At 38.9% G+C, this 24,184-nt stretch overlaps 1 protein-coding gene across 2 annotated transcripts; it reads right to left on the reverse strand.

The window, feature by feature from the left end:
* Positions 1–1,231: 1,231 nt before the first annotated feature.
* Positions 1,232–23,180, reverse strand: LOC131237005 (uncharacterized). Of its 2 annotated transcripts, none has more exons than XM_058234610.1 (6): positions 22,852–23,180; positions 21,049–21,249; positions 20,447–20,526; positions 17,812–19,536; positions 17,220–17,388; positions 1,232–2,096 (listed from the first exon to the last, which is right to left on the reverse strand). In XM_058234610.1, exons 2-6 carry the CDS (start codon positions 21,128–21,130, stop codon positions 1,492–1,494), a joined length of 2,661 nt encoding a protein of 886 aa, XP_058090593.1. In that variant the 5' UTR covers positions 21,131–21,249; positions 22,852–23,180; the 3' UTR covers positions 1,232–1,491. The 2 variants fall into 2 exon arrangements, with proteins under 2 accessions (XP_058090593.1, XP_058090594.1); XM_058234611.1 differs by having other exon boundaries at positions 23,060–23,173.
* Between the last annotated feature and the right edge of the window lie 1,004 nt (positions 23,181–24,184).

Genomic DNA, 24,184 nt, shown 5'->3' on the forward strand with positions numbered 1-24,184 from the left:
TTTTTAAAGGATAAAGTTTTCTTAACCGTTGAATTATTTCCTATCAGGTCAGGTCTGGACTTTTGAACCGTTGGTAATTGGGCCTGCCTCAGATCAAGATCATTGATCCAACAGGTTCAATCCTAGACCGTAAAAATCATTTAACTGCTGGGTTCAACAAGACAGCTCAGGTCTGGAAAGTGACGTCTGTTTTGGGTTCATGTCTGGGTTGGCTCAGAACTTTTATTTTGAGTCCAGCCATGGGTTTAACCTGACCTGGCCCAGGTCTAGCTCGATGACATCCTTTCAAATGACATTTCTAAACAATCTTTCAAAAACCAGATGGGGTTCGGTCCATATCGGTCCAACCACCAGATTAAATGGTCCAACCTAATATAATGACACATCACATGATATACATGCTTGCAGTACAACTGTTTGGATGGTTGATTCCTGAGCAAACGGGTCAAACCAACCCGAACTTACTTCTAAAATTACCTGTAATTGTGGTCACTTTTGGTCTAAACAGACGATCTTCGACTCAATTTCATTTGTTGCAGCTTATAATTGTCCAGCATTTGTCACTAGATGGGGCTCACATGGGTCAATGATCATATGATCCAAACAGTCCACTTACTGGACTCTACATGGATGAGCCATAGTCCAAAATCACCCCAAGTGATCTTGACCACACGTTTCGTTGCATTTAATAGCAGTGGAAGTAAATACAGTCCAGCATACGTCGCCGACTAAGATCTCCTGTTAGCATTGCTTTTGGACTGTCCCCCATTGACAATCATCCAACCACCCATCCATGTGGGTCCCATACAGTGATATTCTGGATGAGTGTTATTCACAACTTGCACAAAATGAATTCCCTTAGAATAACAATGGCATACACAGTAACTTTGTGCCGAAATCTCAACACATGCAACTTGACAAAAATGTCATATCAGGGAGCGCTTGGACGCATAATCTACAAATTACTAGATTGATAAATCTGCCCCAGATACATACTATGCATCGCATGTCTCTTAGCAAGTTAGCACAAAACAGTTAGGATTTCATGGCCCAATTGAAAGCCAAATCAAATTATCACAAATCTACATCGCTGCACATCCACACGCCTTCCCAATAAACACTTGCACTTATGTGCGCCCCAAGCGGATTCATGACCCATGATCCATCATCATCGGCATCCATGCATAACAGCTGCACATCCACACGCCTTCCCAATAAACACTTGCATCGATGAACAAGAACATGAGCAACCATGAATGTACATTTCCCCCAAGCAAATTTCAGTGGCTATCATCTCCCTAGGGACATCCATCTACATCAATGTGATGAATCGATGGTGGCATTCCTGTACATCATTCAACGTTCCTTATAAACACCAACCTCGAAATCTACATCGCTCATCAGCATCTGCATCCATCCATCATAATGTTCCTCAAACTGCTGCCAAACAATAATCACCCTTGCACAAAACTAATACACGCCACTGAATTATTAATGACACATCTCTCTCAAAACTTCATCAACTAACTCCCCCACAATCATCCACTCCAACTCTCTTCCAATTGCATCGACTTCATAATGCATCGTACCTAACCAAGGCACCCGTGCCATGTCGTCGGCAGCCATGTCATCAAGTGATTGACATCGATTCTCCAAAGTATATATATAAACGTGCATCATCCTCCATACATCATCCAACAATTTCTTCCCAAGTGGCATCGCCATGGTTGAGCCCAGGACTCCTCTCATGAATCTAGACTTGCTTACAGGAGATGCTAGTATAGTTGATATTACTTCATTTAACAAATCAAATAACACTTTGTGGCCCACCTTGCTCTCATCATTGCCTTTGGCAGCCCCTTCACCCTCCTTGCCACGTCTCTTGTAAGCTGCTTCTACTTCCTCAAACACACAGCAATCAATTGGCTCTGCTAGTGTAGATGAACCATCATACAAGCCGGAAACAACGAGGATATCTCTTATATAAACTTGTGCTTGGCACTCTAAACCTACTACTTCAACCTCCAAAGGATCCTCTTCGATCGCTGCTTCTTGGGGTGCATCCGACTGAAGGTCATTTAACTGTTTCTTCAGCTCTGTGAAGTAATGAACAGAAGAAAGTGTCAAATACATGGTCCTAGTATCAACCTGTACAAACATTAGTCACTCAGAAGGGAATTTAGAGATAAAAGGGCAGAAATTTATCATTTCACTCGTTGACAAGGTTTCTGCTCTAGTTCTTTTATATAGATTGAAATGAGGTGCTTTTGTGAGTATCTTAGCTACTTGATTGAATTAGGAAATTTCGATAGATAACTAGTAAAATAGAAAATGAGTTTCAACTCATGCCATACCCATCAGTTTGTATAGAAGGACAAGAAAAAAGGGTAAGTTATGTTTAGGAGGGAGAGCGAGATATACTCGTTGAGAACAGTTCGGTCCTCTAGAATACGGTTTTTGCAGTCATGTCACAAGCAGATCATGGTTTGCAAATTGGTTTTGGTGTACCATATTGGTCCCCTAAAATATCGTTATTGTGGCCATGTTGCAAGCAGATCATGGTTTTTGGGCTGTTTCAGGCTGACACAGCCCCATTGTTCATGTATGATAACAGTACATATGGGGCGATAGATACCAGTTTCAGACAATATGTCAAACCATGATGCAGATATTCTTGGAAATCCAGACCAAGGTTGCCTGGATCATGAATTGTTTGGGTACATGGTACAGGAACGGGTACATGGTATGCTACCTCCTCCAATACATGGAACACTAGGGGTAGTATCATGTTTGTAACTCCAATAGATACACTGTGTATGCAACATAGTTTTGTATAAGTGCACATAGTGCAATTTATATATGAGTTTTATAAATGTACTCATATTGTAAATAAAAAATTGCATTAACTTAATCAATAGTAGAATATAGAGCCATAATTTCAGGTCGCTAAAAATAGTGAACTGATCACAAATGACCCATAATCTGGATTGCTCAATCTGGAACGGAAATTTTGGGAGGTTTCATTTTTTAGGTAACATAGATTCGGACAGGTTGCTTTGCATTTGCTCAAAAATTCTGCTCAAGCGAAATCTCCAGACCTAGGACAAGTAGGGAAATCCCATTAATTTAAAATGCTGGTCTCTTTGATGTGGGAGGTTTGCTACCCAATGTATTGCTATACAATATGTTGGGACTGTACACGTTGAATCTTGGTTCATGTTCGATAATCCAAATTGTTTATACGATGGGCCTCACCATGGATGGAGGATATCCAAAAGAAAAACTCAGGTCAGAATATTTGAACCGTTTATTCATTTAACTCTTTTCTTTTGAATATGGACATCTTTAACGATTAGTTTGTGGGTCATTGATTGAAATTTTAGGATCTTCCGATCTCAAAGATATTTCCAGGCAGCCACCATCAGCTGCTCGTCAGAACAACAGTTTGGATCACCGAACATTACCCAATGGCTATAACACTATGTATGGTAGCTAACCTCCCAATGGGAAGTCTTGCTTACCTTGGAGGCTTCACCTTTTTTTGTTTTTACACACACCCACACACCACAGTGGGTACTCGAACCCATGACCTCTGTATTGAAACTCGTGAATCTACCGAGGAGGCTTCACCTTGTAAGTTACCTGAATCGCTCTATTTTGGTTTAAAACCCTTCCACATACTTCAATAATGCATAGTTTCAGCAACCTGAAAAACTACATGCTTGCAAACGTCGCCTGTGCTACTCTTGTTATATGTAGTAGAGATACAAGTCACATTTATTAAAGAGATGAAATGTATAAACTAAGGGAGGCCCATTTCCCTTTCCATTCCGAATAGGAACTTCCCTGTTTGGAAGTTAGTTTGCAGATGTGGGGCCCATGGTTGGTCTATCCAAGCCATTGATCGGACGGCCCTCATCATGGATGGACCATTCCTAGAATATCCTCTCAATTGGTCAACTCTTAACCTTTCCCCTTTTTGGCATGCAAATACATCGCTAAAAAGAAATGCACAAACAAACAACATTCAATGGAGGAAAGACCAAATATTCAAATGGCTACGATCTTCCAATTTGGGAGATTTTGGGGGAAATGGTCATCCATGATGGGGGTTGTCAAATCAATGGCTTGGATAGGCCAACCAAGGACCCCACATCTATAAACTAAGTTCCCAATAGGGAAGTTCCCTATTTGGAACAAATAGGGAACTTGACGTTTTTGGTCAACAATACAGTAAAGATTCGGTTACGTGCAAGCATATAATTTGCCACTATGAAAAGAGAACTGGTCGCCTGTAACCAGTTGTAGCTTGATATTCAAACCTATTTTAGATAAGTTTTTCCCTTGAAATATATGACAATTTCAAGGGAAAAGTTCGAAAAAGAAGTTCTGGAGGCATAAAAAGTGGGCGGTAGCGTACAAGTAGTAGGTGGTCAATCCTCTTATGAAGACATGGGTTATAAGCAGTCACTATATTTGCTGTGAATTGCTAACATTACATCCTAGATATCAGCTGCCAACACATGGCTTAGTGGTAGACAGAGTGCATTTCAACACCGAGGTCATGGATTCGAGTGCCCGTGTGGGGGTAAAAAAAAAAAACGCTAGATATAATACCCATTTGCATTAAAGCATAAATACATTTAATATTTAGAGAAAACCTTAATTTTTCCTTTTTCTCATTTCTGGATTATCAATATGCCATCTCCTCGATTTGCAGGTAACATTTAAGATACTGAAGTGCATTTTGAGGTAAAATCTGAGTTGCTGGTTGGACAACAGCCATATTTTCAGATTCCTGACATACCCTTAACTTTCTTTTAGAAGATCTTTCCATGTCCTAGGAATATTCAGTGTTAGGTGCCCTCTAAAAACTAATTGCGGGAGCAAAAATGTCCAAAACCAACTTGCATTATAAATATGGTATAGATAGCTTCAATTTACAATAACCTTTTTGGATTTTATTTTCTGTCTTTCTTTCTTTCTTCTATATTTTACCCATATGAGCTATGAAGTAATATACTGCAGGGGCATTTTCACACTGAGCTCAAGTAGGGTCGCCTGTGGGATGCAAGGGCACACTCGGGGTGGGTGACCCATGCGATTTGGGGCCCACGGGGGAGGTCTCGTGTTCGAGACTCCTTACCAGGGATGATTAACGCACATTTCACACCGGGCTTGAGTGGGGTAGCCCGTGGGATGCAGGGACACACTCGAGGTGGGCGGCCCATGTGATTTGGGGCCCACGAAGGGGGTTTGGCCGAGGTCCTAACCCATGAGATGTGGGGCCTGGGCTATGAGATAAAGGGATTAATTCGTCATACTTTCACCGGAGGTGATTAATGTAGGGGCATTTTCACACTGGGCTCAAGTAGAGTCACCTGTGGGATGCAAGGACACACTCGGGGTGGGTAATCCATGCGATTTGGGGCCCACGGGGGAGGTCTTGTGTTCGAGACTCCTTATCAGAGGTGATTGATGCGCGTTTCACACCGGGCTCTAGTGGGGTAGCCCGTGGGATGCAGGGACACACTTAGGGTGGGTGGCCCATGTGATTTGGGGCTCACAAAAGGGGTTCGGCCGAGGTCCTAACCCATGAGATGTGGGGCCTGGGCTATGAGATAAAGGGATTAATTCGTCATACTCTAACAGTTTGAGCTTTTAGAGCATGTGGTTAATTGTCCTGCATCATAATATTTGCACAATATCTTCTAATATCATCCTACATCACATGCAGTATAGGAATCATCTAGAAAATCTAGACAATAAGAATTTTGGAGTAAATTTGATATTGGTAGACATCACAAGTGTCCAATCTTTGATTGGAGAGTTGTCAGGTGGGGAACCAACAACTGACAACCAATCAGATGTTGCGCACTACCAGGAGGGCTTCTCCACCCTTACAACCATAATCAATGGTTGAATAGTTGTGATCTTGAAACTCATTTAAACTTGATGTGGTCAACTTTCCTCATAAACATACATATATACATGCGTGCATGCATGTATAGCTCAGCCCCATACATGCAGCCACTTGTTCCAACATGCGTACAGTACCACTCTTTAAGTAAGCTAAGGCCCGGATGGGTGGGCCCATTGGATCCGATAGTATCTACACAATTCTAGGGGCCTTTATAAAAATTAGAATGGATGACCCCCGTCTAGCAATCTGCCTAACTACTAGGGGAGTGGAAAGAAGCTAACCAACCCCCAAATCCATGGCTAAGATGACCACTAGACAATATCAATAGTTTAGATCATCTAGAGGTAGCCTAATGGACAATCAAATATTCTCTCCTTATTCACCATCATCTAAGCCTTATCCCAATTAATTAAAGCCAGCTAGATAAACCATGTTCCACCATTCTACTCTATCAAGGGCCAGACCTTCAGTTACACCATAAGTAATCAAGTCCTTTCTTACTACCTCCATCCACATCCTTTTGGGCCTTCCCCCTGCCCTTTTAGAGCCCTCAACTTGTACCAACTCACTCATTCTAACTAGCGTAGTTCTTGGTCTTCGTTGCACATGACCAATTATCTAATTCTACTTTCCCTCATCTTATTACCTATTGGTACAACTAAGTTTCCTTGAATTCATTCATTTCTAATTCTATCCTTCCTCGTCTTGCTAATCATCCATTTCAACATCCTCATTTCAGCAACACATCCTCTGAACATGTTGTTCATTAACTACCCAACATTATGCCTCATAAAGCATGGCTAGTCTTATAGCTATCCTATAAAATTTATCTTTCAATTTGAGTGGTACACGACGATCACATAAAATTCCAAAGGCACATCTCCATTTCTTCCACTCAGCTTGAATTCTGTAAGCAACGTACTTTCGGTATCTCCACTCTCATGAATTATTGACCCGAGGTATCAAAAGTAGTCATTTTGGGAAACTTCTCGATCAACAATTTTAACCAATTCCTCATTTTCACTCCTATTATCACTTGCACTCCATACACTTAGTTTTAGTCTCTGACTAATTTTAAATCCTTTAGATTCTAAAGCATCCCTCCATAAATCCAGCTTTGTGTTTATGCCCTCTCTCATATTGTCAATCAAAACTATGCCATCTGGAAACAATATACACCATGGAATCTCTTCTTACAAATGCCTCGTTAACTTGTCTATAACCAATGCGAGAGTAATTCCCTCCTCGTTCCTCTTGATTTTCTCTCTGGCAATTTACTCGGATATATGCTTTCACTGAGGGAATGCTCTCTTTTTATAAAGGTAAGAGCCTAGAGGATTAGAAGTTTGGATACGATGGGGATTATCCCTATCAAATCCGAACTTTCTACCCTATCACAATCCTCTTCATTTGAATTTGAATTCAAATTGACACTTCGAGAGAAAGTAGAAAAATGGATATTCACTCGGATATATTCCAAGAAAATTTGTGGGACCCACCCACTAATGGTCACCTACAAATGGGCCCCACTAGCCCATATCCAACATCTCCCACACAATTACGTTGTGGTAGGGGTACAATGTAGATTGTCCATCTAACTCATCTCATAAGTCATAACAACCAAAACCAAAAGAATTAGAGACATGGGACCAACTGAAACATTGTTGTCATTTCACGAGTGCTTCGGTACTAAGTGACCACTTGACTAACATTCAATAACCCAAATTTTGTTAGGCGTATCTTAGTCTGCATGACCACATTGAATAGAGTTGACTCTTGATCTGGAGAACTCGATCAATGTATGCATTTATCCAACTTATCGAGTTTATTTAGAAAAACTCAGTCTTTTGCAAGCATATGTTTCAACCCCTTTTAAAATAATAGTATAATATATACACAATTCGAAAGAATGTTATTTGCAAGATCTATCAAAGCTCAATATTGTCGGCACATAAGTCTCCAAGTGCGCATTAATAGTTTTAAAAACTTGATGTAGCTTTCACGGGATCTTCCCCACACAGATTTGTAATGTGGAATCAATCAAGCTATTGACCAAGTCACTCCCAATCTCGGTACCTTTGTCAACGTACACTAAAGTGGCAGCATTCAATCTTATCCTCTTACACGAGGGTAGCTAAGGACACAAAAAACACCTATGGGACTGGCTACTCAAATGTTGCCACAATTTGCTGTAAAGTAAACAATACTTGGCATATGTCAGGTTTACTATATGCAGGTCATCATACGTGAGGTAAGACCAAGGTGTCCCATATCGGTATCGGTTGGCGTAACGGTGTCCTCCAAAACCGATACGGATACGGGGGCGTAACGGCACAAAAAAAAAATTTTGCCAAAAAAATATGGATTAAATCCGGAATATTCTAAGCATTCCAAATATGCATTCATTTATAAATTGGAACATGTTTATGGTGGTGTAACGGTCCACTCTTTAGTGAGAAGTTGTATAGGATTGTCTGATTAATTTTTAAACCATGTAACCTGAATTTGACTACAAAATTCATATATTTAATTTTCGAAATATCTAATTTATATACTTAACAACTTGATATCATTTCTCCCAATAGTTCTTTTTAAAAAACGAATTTAAATTCAAGTAGATGGCGTTGCCAATTTGGGGCTAACTTGGAAGACTAATCTATGCTCCAAATCAGCCTCAAATTCATGCAATTTATTGCCATTATCCTACTTATGAATTGGTGGACATTTATTGGATAGTGAATCATGAAACAAGTATCACCCTTAACTTTCACCCTAAATCAGCCCAGTTATAACTATTGATATATGTGCTACGTCAGCCCAATTACGATCATGATCTGTGTGTTAGAATTGCCCAATTTTAATAATTAGCTGTGAAATATTAAGGCCAATTAGCAGTGGACTCGTAAGAAATTGTTAAGGTAGACACGCAATTTTTATAGGCCCCACCCGTTTGACTGAATGGTGCTTATCCACCTTGCCCACATTTGGCAATTATAATTTTATCAAGGATCCCGACCTAAGAAATGAAGTGGCAATAAAAACCTTCTAGTGTGTCACTGACATTAGGATATTACTAATATATTACATCATGGTGGGCCCACTCAGGTAACTAATTGATGCAAATGAGATGGACACATGATAAAATATATACAGTGCCCTATGTGTGGTGACATGGATAAACATCCTAATATGTGTGGTAGATCTTTGGATATAATTCAATTTTTGGTAGTGCCACTAAAATGATATCTTAAAATAGATGAACGTGGTAGATATAATAAATACATTCACACTAGTGGAGCCCATGAAACTTTGAATACTCCATTCGAGACTGCTCGATACAACTGAAGCTCGAGGAGTTCGACTCTTGTCTTAGAGATGACACTGTACCTAAACTGCGTGGTTCACCTGCAAATTTTAAAAAAAGGGAGCGAGAGGGAAACCGAAAAGAAAAAAAAGGGAAAGAAGAGAAAAGAAAAAAGAGGAAAAGAGGGAAAGAAGAGAGAGAGAGAGAGAGAGAGAGAGAGAGAGAGAGAGAGAGAGAAGGAGGAGGAGGTCCGGGCCGCAGCCGTAGCCGCAGCAGGGCTGCAGCCGCAGCCGCAATAGTACGAGAAGAAGAAGAAGAGGAAGAAGAAGAAGAAAACACCTATGGGACTGGCTACTCAAATGTTGCCACAATTTGCTGTAAAGTAAACAATACTTGACATATGTCAGGTTTACTATATGCAGGTCATCATATGTGAGGTATGACTCATCCATTCCTTCACGACCTAGCTTTAATATTAGGCCATAACATTCATCGAGGAGTTATACAATGGAATGTGATTACAAGATTTTGACTTTGCTAAGTCTCATCTTCAATTTTTGGGACTGAAGGCAGATATGATATCTCACATTTGGTATCCTCATCCTCCAAAGGGGATCACCTAAACTCGTGACCATAGGACTAACGCTGTTGATTTACATACTACTAATGAATGTGCACAACACATGAGAAAAGTGTGTCATGAACTTAAATAGATAACCATTACATCACCAATAGAAGGGAAAAACAAAAAAAAAAAAACAAAAAACAAAACTATAAAACTCAAGCCCTTCTCAATCTCTTCTTCTTGACGAAATCCTAAAAAAGATCTCTAGGAATGGGTTTCGTCAGGAGATCTGCCAACATCTCTTTGTCAAGGATGTAATAAAGGATTGCTTGCTTACATTTTATTCGATCCCATTCGTAGAGATATTTACAATTAATATGTTGAAATTTCTTATGGTGTTCGAGATCCTTTGACATATCAATGGCAGAGGTGTTATTTATCCTTAGCAAAAACATACTTGTAATCACTTGATAAACAGAGATTCCTTAAGAACATGTTAGATCCAAACACTCAACCAATTATGACATATCATGTGTATACTCAAGTACTCCTGAGATAACACAATATAGGTTCAACAACGACTTGACAATGAGACTATCCTGGGTTATTCTAGTATTTAGTGCATGCACCCATTGTTTTAAGTATCGCCAATATCGTCCGGTATATCCCACAACATATCTTGTATCCTACCTATGCGACACGAAATGCACAAGTAGTGGGATATATCCAACATGTTCAATCCGGTGAGCATTTTCGATTTTTGAACCTTTTTTTTTTTTGTAAATCATGTTAAATCAGTGTCAAATTGTTACAAAACCCTGATTTTTCATGTTTTGCATGAAAAATAATGGATTGGTAGCTTCAATTTCGAGATTTGGAGGAGATGGGCTGAGTTGCGGAAAATTTTAAAAAATCAAAATTTCTCAATTTCTCACAAATCGGTTGCAATGTTTGTGTACAAACATAAAATCAAAAATGTATGTAACATGATCTAGTGATTCTTCTTTTGCTTTTGAATGTATTGCTTGTGTTTCTACATGTCTTCTTACATTTATAAATTATATAAATAGACTTCGAATATATTTGCATCAATTCAGTTAGACAATGCATAGATTAGGAACGCATATAAAGAAAACCTATTATGTGCACTTGTTTTTTGTAATGTTTTGATTTATAAGTGTGTATTGATGTCTTTCTTTTTAACAATCATTAAAGTTCAATTGAAAAAAATCGACCAATTTCCCCATGTTTCCATCCACAACGATACATTACACGATACAACCGATATATCCCATGTGATCATTGATACATATCCGTATCCCAAGAGTGAGATACATAATGTGATACCAATATTTCAAACATTGCCTGCGCCAACTACATAAGTAGGCCTAGAGTACAGCATAGCGTATGTAGGGTCACCTATTGTAATTACATGAGGCATAGGGGACATCACCGATTTCTCAACATTAGTATGGGAATATGACTTCTTATCCAAATTGGTAATATACTCCATGGGATTTCAATAGGTTTGGAGTTTTACATCTTGAATCATTCTTGGTCATTCTTGAGAACATCTTAGATCAATTCCTAATGACATTCACACGTAGAATAACATTGCCATCAATAACCCCATATTATTACCAATTAAAAAGATGCAATCTTCATACAGGAAACTACATCAAGAGAAATCTACATGACCACTTTTCTATACACAATAATCTTCGTCACACATGCATTTGAAGATGGTGATGGCCATGTGGAACCTCATGTACCGAGAGACCACTATAGCCTGCAAATTATTCATCCACACAGTTTCGGTTTTTACATATCTAATCTAAGGGCTATTGCATGTGATTCTTCCTTATATGGACCACCATTTAGGCATGCAGTCTACAGATTCATCTGATACAGTTCTTAAAATTTTCGATATTGGACAATATTATGCGAATCAAGGAGAACTTCACATCAGGCAAAAAGATCTACTCATAGTTAATGCCTTCGATTTGTGGGAAACCTCTGGCTACCAGGTGTTCCTTATATTTGTCCATTATATCAATTGCCTTTCTCTTCGCTCGATGATTGGACAACGTATGTACAAGTTCCTAGACTTTATTTTCTTTAGGGCATCAATTTCCTCATCTATTACAGTTACTTAATCAGTCGAATCTAGGACAACAATTTATCTTGAAAAGATCCAAGTTCATCATTATCGACCTCTATGTAAAAGAGCACCTTCAGGATTTTATCCCTTTTCAACATAATTCAGAAACTTCAAGAGGAACACTCCCACTATCTTAATGAACTATAGTAGTCCCATCATTGTTAGAGGCTGGCTCCCACTTCCTTGAGATTGTTGGAGGCTATTAGAAGTTCTACTGTAACTTTTTATCTCTTTCAGCTAGGGTATTTATCTTCGATGAAGGTCACCTATTGAGATCCATCCTCCATGGTCTACATAACCTACAGCATGCATTGGGTCCCTGAACCACTTTGGGAAATGATTCTTTAATTGCTTTTCTAGACAAATTTCTCATAAAATGATAAGCCCACTTTCATCAAGAATCCCATAACCAATCATAGGTTAATCACGTTGGTTCTTGCCAATTTAGGCTAACCTTAAATTTCTTTTAGTAGACTTAGAATACAAGTATCAGTTGTAATATTTAAAAGATGTATAAAAACCCTTCAAAATCTACAAATCTGAAATCTAGTTTTCTCATTCACAAATGAGGTACTTAAGTCTTATAGATACTCTAGTCTAAGAAAAGCAAATAATAGAAAAACGTTTCTCAAGAAACTAAGTGCCAGCTTATGACCTTTGCTCAAAGAGTGATATGAAGGATCAATGTTTGCTTGAGGCACTTCAATAGGTGATAAACACCAACTTCAAGCACGTCTTCAGCATCATTGTTCCAACATACACAAAGCAGCTACTCACAGCCACGGGTTGAAACTCCTTGAATCCTTTGCAATTTCAAGACAAATGCTTAGTTGAGCCTAAGTTTAAGATTTATTCTGAAGATTTGAAATCTCAGAGATCTCAGAAAAGGTCATGAACAAGGCAAATTGTGATGGGGGAATTACCATTTTGCTCTCAGAGCACTGGCACGCATAATGACTAGGTTCTCCATAAACAAAACAAATGACACCACATGTTTTCTATTGTTCTCTGCCTTTACACTTCTCGGGATTTAGTGTCTATATGCTATGCATCCTACTTGGATTTCTTGTAATGTCTAACCTTATATGAGCGTTCTGCTTGCGAGTTTCAGTCGTAAGGGCCTTTACTTCTCTTAATGAACAACATTCCTTTCAATCAACCATACCAAGTGACTACAAAAGTCTCTGAACGTAGTGACTGAATCATTATGATGTGAGATCTTCTTAATGGGGGCCCTAGACTCAGAAAGGAATGGTACATTGCAATAATATTTTGATTTTCCATCAAGGTACACCCATTGTTCGGAAGGTCGCTTATTGCCTACTCCATCTTATGGATAGGATCCTTGATGGTGCATTCGATAGACATCCTATACTCAAACTCCATTTCCATTGCCATAATCCATGCATTTGTGTGTATGCTTCAGCCAATGTATCCCACACACTTTAGCGATCTCATGCACCTCATACGTGGGTACGAGCTCTTTGTGCATGACACTCAACAAAATGTTACAAGCTGAACAATTGTTCATCCATCATTTTAGGTAATAGCTAAAACAACCCTAGCAACAACCGAGTTGCGTTGTAAGTTAGGCTCTTCTACAACCAATTCCGGAGTGTACATTAAGTCATCCTTATCTAAGAGGATTCTCAACGGCAAAAGACCAATCTTCATAGTTAATGTTGTGTATTGGCACTTAATATTAGTGTTTTCCCTGTTATGCAAATTACCTTGTTACAAAAGTAATTTACTCATCTTATGCAACCCTCCACATACCCAGAGTCGGTGGTGCAAAGTAAGCAAGTTTTCAAAAATTAAATGAACATGATGCATTGCAACAATTATTTGTATAAAATATGCAACCCTTCATCATGGGTGCAATCATCACTTTGGTGGTAGAGACAAGTTCCCACTCAGGTTGTGCACAACCTTAAAGAATGATCACATTTGGCATTAAAGGTAAGGATTCATAACAAATAAAGAGGTAAGATTTAATTGCATCTAGTTGTACACTTATAACAAATATAATTGAACCAACAAAAGAATCCATGAATAATAATGCACATGTAATCAATTAGCCGATAATTACAGTTAATCATCTCTGCATCCATGATCATCACCATTGATCATGGATCCAACCATTACCATTATTATCAGGGTCAATTATCAAAGTTGATTATGGATCTGATCATCGGCGTCGATCAGGGATCCGACCATCATCATCAATCATCAACATTAATCAGGGATCTAATCATCATCGGCGTTGAATAAGAACCCGGATTATCATCATCAATCATCAGTGTTGATCAGAGATTATCGTTGATCAGAGATACGACCACTGCCAACGATCATCAACGTTGATCAGGGATTCGATCATCATTGTCAATTATCAAGGTTAATTATCAGAATGGATTATGGATTTGATCATCATTGTCAATCATTAGCATTGATTGGGGATTTGACCATCGCCATCGATAATCAATGTTGACAAGGGATCCAAACATCACCAATGGTGATTAGGGATTAGATCATAAGCATTGATCAGGGATCTAACCATTGTTGTCGATCATCAACGTTGATCAGGGATCTGACCATCATCATTGATCAAGGATCCGACCATCATCAAGTCTATAATCAATGTGATAAAGGGATTACACAAAGATACACACATGTGAAATCATAAAAGTAAAAGCATTAGATCACATTGGGTCACACATTTTAGTCATCTTGGAAAGATGTGGGGCCCACTGATAGTAATAGGATATGATCACAATAGTAATAATCCAAGGAATCCAAAATTTTATCATTTCAAGCTCTTACAATTTAATCCATACATTGATCATCATCGATAAAAGATATCCGAAACATTAATCATGAAAAAGGGTCGCGCCATTGAAAAGATCTCACCAAAAAATCCTTAGTTATTTCTTAAGATAAGGTCTAGATCAGCCCATAAATGGCCAATTAAGGCCATAATCTTGATACACGGTCTTGACTTAAGAGGTAACTTCAGCTTACAGTCGGGCCCATTACTCTTTACACTCAAATGTGGTGCCCACATGCATTGTCTGGATGCCCATGCATAGTGTGTGATGGTCCTTACATCTTAGAAAAATATTAGAGAATTAATGATACCTCAAAAACCATTAAAAAACTATAAAGAAGGTAGATGGGGCACAAGCCTCTTATTTGGGTCCACATTAAATTAAAAAAACCCTGGACAATGCATAAACAATAATTGATCATGTCTATGGATTTCATAGAGTGGGGACCATAGATTACAACAATTTAAGCTCAAAAGAGAGGGGAAAAACTTTCCAATTTGGCCCATAAAGAGTAGGCACACTTAACCTCCATCTAGGCCCACTCCCCTTTCCTGCTCATCTTCTTCTTCATTAGGGTTTCAAGAAAAATCTCCAAAACTCCATCAAAAAAATTATTTGGGTGTATGCCTGTGGCAATAGACACAATCGACGTGGCGATTGACAAGGCTACTAGAGGCGGTGATTGCAGGTGCTGCTACTGCCTCCACTACCCATGGTCGTCGACTACTTTTACACTAAAGAAAGGAAGGAGGGAAGGAGGAGGAGGATAGGGAGGGCGTAAGCAAAATTAGCCTCGGCTGTCAATGGCGACATTGTAACATCCTGAAGAATTTTACACACGAGTAGGTACACGAGTGTTTTTCGACATGTACACGTGTGTAATTTAACACTTAGAATTTTTTATAAGAGATGCTTAGATAAACGTGCATGTACACGTACTTACTCGCACATACATACTGTAATACACTTTGGACCCTCACATACTATCATACACTCGATCATTCAACAAACCAACCATTTAAATAACTCATCACCACTAGATTAATATATCCGATTCATCCACTTCGATTTTGGACCACCAAATCATACTAAACTAACCACAAGATCTTCCTATCCACTCATACACACCTCTAATCAAAATTCTGACCTGTTCATCTTGCTTGTCACCCTAATATAAGCTTAACCTACCATTGGAATCTCGATCTAAGAACCTTGCTTACATATACATGTATATATACTCACTTCTACGCATCCCAAGCCTATGTATCATTATAAACTCGATTTACCATCAATCCAAACCATTGCGAAGACTCTTTATGGATTGATTAAGCCATCCAACCATTCAATTTCAATCTAGACTCTCACATCACCTTTAAATAGATAAATAGTTCATCTTAGCTGTTAAGATCCGATCATAAATGAATTTAGACTTTACATCATGATCCTGATACACTTAGGAGTGTTTTACACCATCAAAATCAAATTCCAACTATTACTTATGCGCCATTGATCATCTCAAGTTTTCCATGGTGTATATGTGTGCATACCCACATTGGACCTTAGAAAACCTATTTCTAGGAACCCGATCCTGATGAAATTTCAGACAATGCTTGGTTGACCCAATTAAGACGTACACCTTCAATTTTAGAACCTGACTCACAGGATCCACAGTCCATCGGATTTCGCATCATATCTGTTAGATAGCTTGCCTGAAAATTTCACAACGACTGTGATATACGAACAATCCCCGACAAATCCATTGGGTTACTTTCCACATCAAGCCACACCTGGACCAAGTTCTAAAGATCCCAAGCCACCAGGAGGAATACTTAACATCCTACAGTTTTCTAAACCTAAAAAGGTTTCGGTAGTCATGCACGCACCCTATTCAGTACACCCTTGCTCAAAACTCAATCTAACCGTTGATCTGATGGACCACCTATCATCTACACTTTAATATATCCCAAGAAAACCCCGTGGGACACTTGAAGTTCGAATATGATAGGGCTTATCCCTATTACATTCAAACCCTCTGCCTCATCAAAATCATTGAATTCAGATTAGAAATTCAAGAAAAGGTGGAAAAAATTATATTCACCTAGAGATATTTCGAGGAAAAACTTGTGGGACCCACCTACTAGCCCATTTCCAACAACTACAATGTACAAAAGAAAATGTCTGGCTAAAGAAAAGGCTACGTTGATTTCACGCACACACTTGCTGTGTATATTAACCCACTTGATGAGTGGAGAAACCTGATTATTGAGCTAGGGCTGTCTATAGTGGTGTCCACCTGACAGACAGCTCAGAGGTTCCACATGTGTGCCATATTGGCACAAGTGGTAGCTTGTATGGGAACATGGGTTGTTCACCCAGTGCAATGATCAAAGACTCAAAGCCCATATAAAGTTACAAATGGATGAAAAAAATATTTTTATTACCTTGAAGGTTAGAGTTGATCTCTCTGAAGATCTGTGGAACAGGGTTATCTTCAACAAAAGGTACATCCAATGCGGAGACTGGGCATCGTTGCTCTCCCTGCATAGCATACTCCTCATGTGGGCTGCTACACAATGACGCAGGGCTGGGTGGCACCTCAGTTGAGTTCTCCTGAAGCCAGAGTAGACAAAATACATCATTGTCATCATCATCTTAGCCTTTCTCCCAGTAATTTTTTGGGGCTGGCTTTGAAATGGTAGGTTGGCAAAAATTTTACGATTGGCCGCCCACCAGACATCAACTTTCCTCTTTTAGCTGGACTATTGGAACTGGCTATGGTAGAGGTTCACATTGATACCACTCACATGCCAGCATGGTCCACCCAGTATGGACCCCCAGCCAAACCATTATATGCCTGCCTCCAAAGGCAAATAAGCAAAGTAGGGTCATGGAGAGCCAGTTGCGAGGCAAACTGCTCAGCACAATGACGAGACAAAATACATAAATTAAAGATAAAAACAAAAGCAATAAAGTCCTATTGCTATAAATATTCAAATGTAAAATAGAAGACATGAAGTTAACTATAATTCTTGCCTGAACAGCACCCAAATTCATCAGAACTGATGGTGCAGTCATGAAAGCCTTCACAAAATCAGATTCGTTTGCTCCTGATTCCTCCACCAATGGAATCTTCTTGCCGAATAATCTGCCCCTGAGAGTTAAACTATATCTCAAACTGGAAACTTTCCCTCTGAAACTAAACCTGTCTTTCCTGGTTTTTCTCACTTCCACTGAAACATTTTCTGCAGCTTCATGCTTCCTTCTGATGTGGGCTCCCGTTAAAACGTGTGGCTCCTCTAGTAGAAGCTTCCCAAAGGATGTCCCTGACACTGGAGCTGACAAAGATCTGATAAGGTTCCTTGGGGATACTTCTCCAGTATTGAATGCATGATCATTCTTCTTCTCATGTCTGAAAGATCTGGTTTTTGTTGTTCCAGGCTCGTCTCTCATGTTTCCCCAGTAGCTCGTCTTTTTCCCAGTCTGAGCAGCATAAGCCATTGATCTAAGTCTTCCTCCTTCCCTGTCTAATGCAGGATTTTTCAAGCTGCCACTGATAACCATGGGAATGTCCACATCCCCTTCATCTCTTAGGATGTTCCTAAGCCGTTCTGATAAGAATTTCCTTGTATCTTTGTCAATGAACTCAGGGGAGCCTGGCCCATTGAGTTGAACTTCACTGCGATATGATCTGGTGGATTCCGACCGCAGCAAATTCATCCCAAGGTCCCTAGTAACACTTTCTCTGACTTGTTTTGCTATATGTCGAGCGATTTCTTTTGGGTCTGTTGGCCTTTCCCTGGAAGGAGTCTCGATTCTCATCCCTCCTACTGTTGTATCCTTCCTAATGTTCCCTTCTATTTCCAATCTGAGTTTTTCCTTCACCTCCTCAAGAAAATCTTCAATACTACCTTCCTCTTCAACTATCTCTGATGAGCCGACCCAGGACTCTTCGGGATCGTCGGTCCTTTCAGGACCAGGCTTCAAGATCACTATCCTCGTGGGTATGGAGGATCTTCCAAATTTCTCATCACAATTCATTTTGGGGAACTCCTCAAAGTCACAACTTTTGCTCCTGTTCCTTAAAGTCATGACTTCCTTACTCTTATATCTGTGATTTCGTAAACCACCTAGTTGTTCTGTGCTTGTTTTTGATGTAGTTGGCGAAGTATAATCCATGGGTTCTATCGGCTTTCCATCTGCTGGGTTTCTCTTAGCATCTGCATGTCGCACCATCTTTTCCTTGTTGAGACTTTCTTGTGCGAGGGTTTGGTTATATTTCCATTTTCTAGGATTATTTCCCAGTTCAACACTCCTTGAATGTTCCCAGACCTTGGATGCTTGCCATGCTTCAAATTCCTTCTTGAATTTCTGTAGTTGCTCCTCTTGGGGATGTTCCCGATGCTGTGGTCTTGTGAACTTAAGGCGGTCATTGAATTTTTCAGGAACCTGTTTGTTGCTGGGGAGTAGAAAATCTTGTTTTGATTGCTTGGCAGGTTTTGAGATGAGTGGACTAAAGTGAGCTGAACCATTTTCAGCCTGTTTGTTCCTTGCATTTTCGTTCTTTTTTTCCTTTGCATAGACCACTGGTTTTACATCTGACGGTAACGTATCCACCCCCATCAGACGGGCAACAACGCTGGGGACATTGCGCCTGCTATCGGTTTGTTTGGACACCTCCTCGTCAATCAACTTTTTCATGGGGATTCCACTTGGATAAAACTTGTTTTTAGATGAATGCTGCTTCACTTGATATGAATACTGAAAATCCAAAGCAAATAAGAAAAATTGTCAGTATTGGCTTATGGCCAAGAAATGAATCAGTGTAAAACATGGGAAAATTTACATGTATATAGTGAGATAAGTGAAACCTTTGCAGAAGAAGGGAAGAATACCCCCGTGTTTAGTGAGATTGTATCAGTCCATATTTATTACTAGTTAGAGAAATCCATAAGACATTCATGAAGGTCCATCCAGCAAAAAAGAGAAGGATACTCAAGAAGTGGGTGCCAGTCATATTGAAACTCGAAAACACTTTGAAATTGTAGCTCCCAATAAAACAAGAAAAGATAACCTAATCGAATTGGAATTGGATGCATACTTCTCTGACCTATGAATATCAGAAAGTGTTACTATGAGTTTTAACAGATTGATGAGAATGGTCTAACTGAATTAATATCCTCAGATGACCTATTGAGTAATGACACCTGGCTGTTCCCGATAGTTCAATTTAAAATAGTTATCAAAGATACAAAATTTTGAGTGGTTTTCTTTTTTGAGATAGGTCAGAAAAGTCAATAGCATTTAGCGAATGGGACTTCACATGATTACAGTTTCAGTCCTATCCAGTTGAAACAAAATTGTTCTGAAGTTGAATCAGCTCAGATCTTTATTTCTAAGTTTTTGTGTATCAAAAGCATGCAGCATAGAACGTTTCAGATGTAACATTTCCATAAAGGTATAGGGACCTTATGTAAGATCTTATCAATAACATTCATTTAGGAAGCTGAAGAAAACTAGCTAAAACAGAATCATGTTATCTGCAAGTGCACTCGATTAACAAAATCATCTATCATTTTATAACTCTCAAGCAACCTGAAAAGGCGATTCCTGTTTAACTATAAAAGAAGTAAGGCTTTACTCTGACAACATAAGAAACAGCAAGTTATACCGGTATGTTTTCGTGAATGGTGTGATAGCTCTGCAATGTCTCTATAGGCAGCTCCAAGCTATTTCGTGGAGCTTCCAGGCCTGCATAAATGTTGAGACAGTAGCATAACATTTTTATTTTAAGAAGAGGAAATGCTCAAAAAGCAAATAAAGAGTGGAAAAGAAGCCTTGTATTATGGAGTCAGCATAGCAGCATGATCTCAATTTCATCAGATTGTTTTTCTTTCTTTCTAAGCAGTTGGCTAAGGGTGCATTTGGAATTACCAAGCCCCCATTGAGCAGAATGGTCATTCTGCCTGTTCTTGTACTACAAGAAATGAACTCACTAGCCAGTTCATGCCCAGTTCGATGGAGAAAATCCCCCCCCCCCCCCCCCAATGCAAAAAAGTGACTTGAGCATTTTCCAAACAGGGTGCCTTTCAAAGCTATGTCGGTACAGGTACAGTATATATTGGGAATGCCCATTCACACGCATCCCCAAACACAACCCAGTCTATTCAAATTCATGAGATCAATACTTCAACCATTATTTAGTTACAGGTATAGAACACTGTTTGGCCCTTGATAGCTTCATTGTTATTTATGAATAGTTAAAATCCTCACCACCAGCATGCCTCTTGTGTGTCAACAATTTCCGGGATGTGCTAGCTTGATTGAAGTCAAAAAGATGTAATATGCCTCCCATGGACTTGGATGAGACTTTCCAAAAACTCTATTTGCCTTGTTTAATACATTTATGTGTTCTCCAATGACAATCTGAATTGTTCATTCTGACATAAGCACAACCAAGTCCCAGCTGGTAACCTGTAAAACCAACACAAAGAGTTCAAATCATGGTATCCTTCAATAAGAAAACAATAGAAATTGAAAACAAACTTTTCAATGCGCCCACTTCTCGAAACCAAAACAAAATTCTTCCATTATGTTCAAGAATCAATAACCAAGCATATTCGAAGATATTCATTTCGGCTTATTAGGTATTACTGGTTTAGACAACAATTGACTTCTTATGACGGGGCTGCTTCAAAACTAGCAGTAGGTGAAATTACATACCTAGTTTTTTTGTTTAATATTTGGATCTTTTGTTTAATTAAAATCACATACCTACTAAACATGCATTATTATTTCAACCAGCATGGATGTGAATCCCATGAAACTGAATGTAACCCTTCATGTGAAGGACTTTTGGTCAAATAAATAAATAAATGAAGAAAATGCACCAGAGAAGCAATTTTGGAGTGGACTTGAATATTGACATTAAGGATGTGTTTTGGATGCATCATTGAATTGAACTGCAATAATTAGTTCAAGGAAGAGGAACTACCAAACTATGATTGCCTTTCTTAGTATTCATAATGCGGAAGTAGATCTCAAATTTCATTTGCATCCCTTTCAAGTCCAACTTTAAAGTAACGTAACTGTAATTTAGATATTAGTCCCTAAATATGTGTGTTGAATACTGAGGAAGCTAATTGCAGTTCGGCCATTTCCCCATTATTGAACTGACAATCACAACTCATTTCCATAGCGCCATCCAAAGATAGTGCATGAATGTTTTCCAAATTGATGTTAGATCACAAATTGTATCCAACATGCCATGCACTTGGGTGGAAATAAAAATGAAAGAGTCCAGGTGTTTGATAGAATTTTTGCCTTGATTTATGCCTCAAATCATAGTTGAGATAAACATGTCCACCGATTTTGGGGGAATGTGGTGCTTCTGCGAGCATTTTGCAAACTATCCAAAGATGCCTTAAAAAGAATATTGAAATTGAGTTCATGGGCAGGATGATTCTTATTTAGAATAGTGAAAGACTGCAGTAGTACATAAAGAATAGAAATCCGAAACAAGTATGAATCACCACCTATACATGCGTATGATCATACTAAAGCCAGAACAGAAAACCTAATACGTTCAAAACTGATCCTCACAGCATGAATTAATTCCAAAACAATGCAGCAAAAGGCATGCAATTCAATTTTACAAACCAACATTTTCTCTTCAAAGAAAACCATTCTTAAACAAATAGAATTCCAAAATCCACATCCCCAATTCATCAAAATCCTTCGATTTTAAACAAATGACAGAGCAATTTTCAGATGACGTAGTTCCATAATCGTAATTCAGATGAATTACATTCAATACAGAAAAATTAACTACTTTTGAGACACTATTTTTATCAATTTCATCCAAATTCCAACTTTCCAAACCCATGTTTCCAATTAAATTCAAATAAAGCTCTTTGAATTGATGTGCCCCAGTAATCCTCAAATCACCAATTCACTAAAAAAACTAATTTCGATTTTGAAAAAAGACAGAGCAGAAGTTCAATTCTCCAAATTCCAGATCATAATTCTTTCAAAATGTAAAACAAAAAACATCATGCAGTTTGGAAAAACACGAACCAAACTCGAAGTCCGATCACGGTTAAGAGAAATTTCGAATATGACCATTGAAGCAATTCATCAAACAGCTGGAGTTCGTGCCCACGAATTGGAAGGTAGATTGAAGGAGAATATGAAAATCGGCCGAAATCAAAAGAAGTCTGGTTGGAGGAATGATGGGAGTGAGAAAGGGAAAGAGATTTAAAGCTAGGGTTTTTCGATTGAAAACCTAGAAATGGAAGAAAGGAGGAGCTTTTTGAAAGAGGAGTAGAATCCATGGCTGGAAAGAAAGCGGAAGCTTTTCTCTTTCTATTCTTCTCTTTTCCTTTTTCTTTTTCTTTTTTATTTTTTTATTTTTTTATTTTCTTTTACTGTTTGGACAGATAAAATAACGAAGGCTTGGAAATTGGGATAGGCCTCCCCGATCACAGAAAATATACGGTGATCTGCGCTTCTACTCTATTCTGTGAATCTCTATCTCATCTTCACATATTTGATGCTCAATTACATTGATCTGAGCCGTCTGTGTCTCGAGCGACATAATGGAAGGGTCAGGATGAAAAATAATTAGTGGAATAAATTGTTTATGGACCTTAATGTAGAGTCCCAAGTAGACGGTTGGAATCATGTGGACCACGTATCCCATGTATAGTTTGAATGTATATCCCATTAATGGACTCTGTATTAAAGATCCTAACCGTCTATTGACGGTCAAAGATGCAAATGTTCGTGGATTTTAGGGCCCCCACTAATTATGATGGCAGCAGGAGGCAACATATACCGTATCGATTGAGATGAACGGTTGAAACTGAGAGTTTACTTATCAATGGTGTCTTTTAAATAATAAATAAAGAAAGAAAGAAAAAAAACGAGAAACAGCTCAAGAAGAGTTGCTTTTACGGAAGATAGTTCCATTTGGCGGCACATCAAACGGTCTGGGCTTTTGGAGTATTATATTTGGTTGGTTCTAAAATAGACACTGTGCGCAATACGCACGCACTGAGGTGTTTCCGATTGCAGAATTGTCGGTCCTGCGCATCATGCGCGCGTTAGAAATAGGGGCAAGCTGTTTTAGGAAGAGCGCTTGTGTGCACCGGAGGTACAATGTTGCTCATAGTTTCCCCTGGGCGTGCAATAAATGTTAACGGTCGATTCCTCCATCTAGACCGTCCATTAGTTTTTCCCCACTTTTATTGGGCCACTATGAAATAATCATATTGATCAAGCCATGGATGGATGGTCGTAATCATCTGATCAAAATGTTTCCTTCTACACACGTTTTCCAAAGTGAACTCAGAATATTTATGTTGATGATAGACATTCTTAGATCCACACCGTCCGTTAGTGAATGTAA

The sequence above is a fragment of the Magnolia sinica genome, chromosome 2, assembly GCF_029962835.1.
Source record: "Magnolia sinica isolate HGM2019 chromosome 2, MsV1, whole genome shotgun sequence".
NCBI lineage: Eukaryota > Viridiplantae > Streptophyta > Magnoliopsida > Magnoliales > Magnoliaceae > Magnolia > Magnolia sinica.

Coding starts and splice junctions, on each gene's coding strand:
- LOC131237005 (XM_058234610.1), bottom strand. CDS start 21,130: ATGGGAGGCATATTACATCTTTTTGACTTCAATCAAGCTAGCACATCC. Junction 20,527..21,048: donor ACACAAGAGGCATGCTGGTG/GTGAGGATTTTA, acceptor ACATTTATGCAG/GCCTGGAAGCTCCACGAAAT. Junction 19,537..20,446: donor CCATTCACGAAAACATACCG/GTATAACTTGCT, acceptor TTGGATTTTCAG/TATTCATATCAAGTGAAGCA.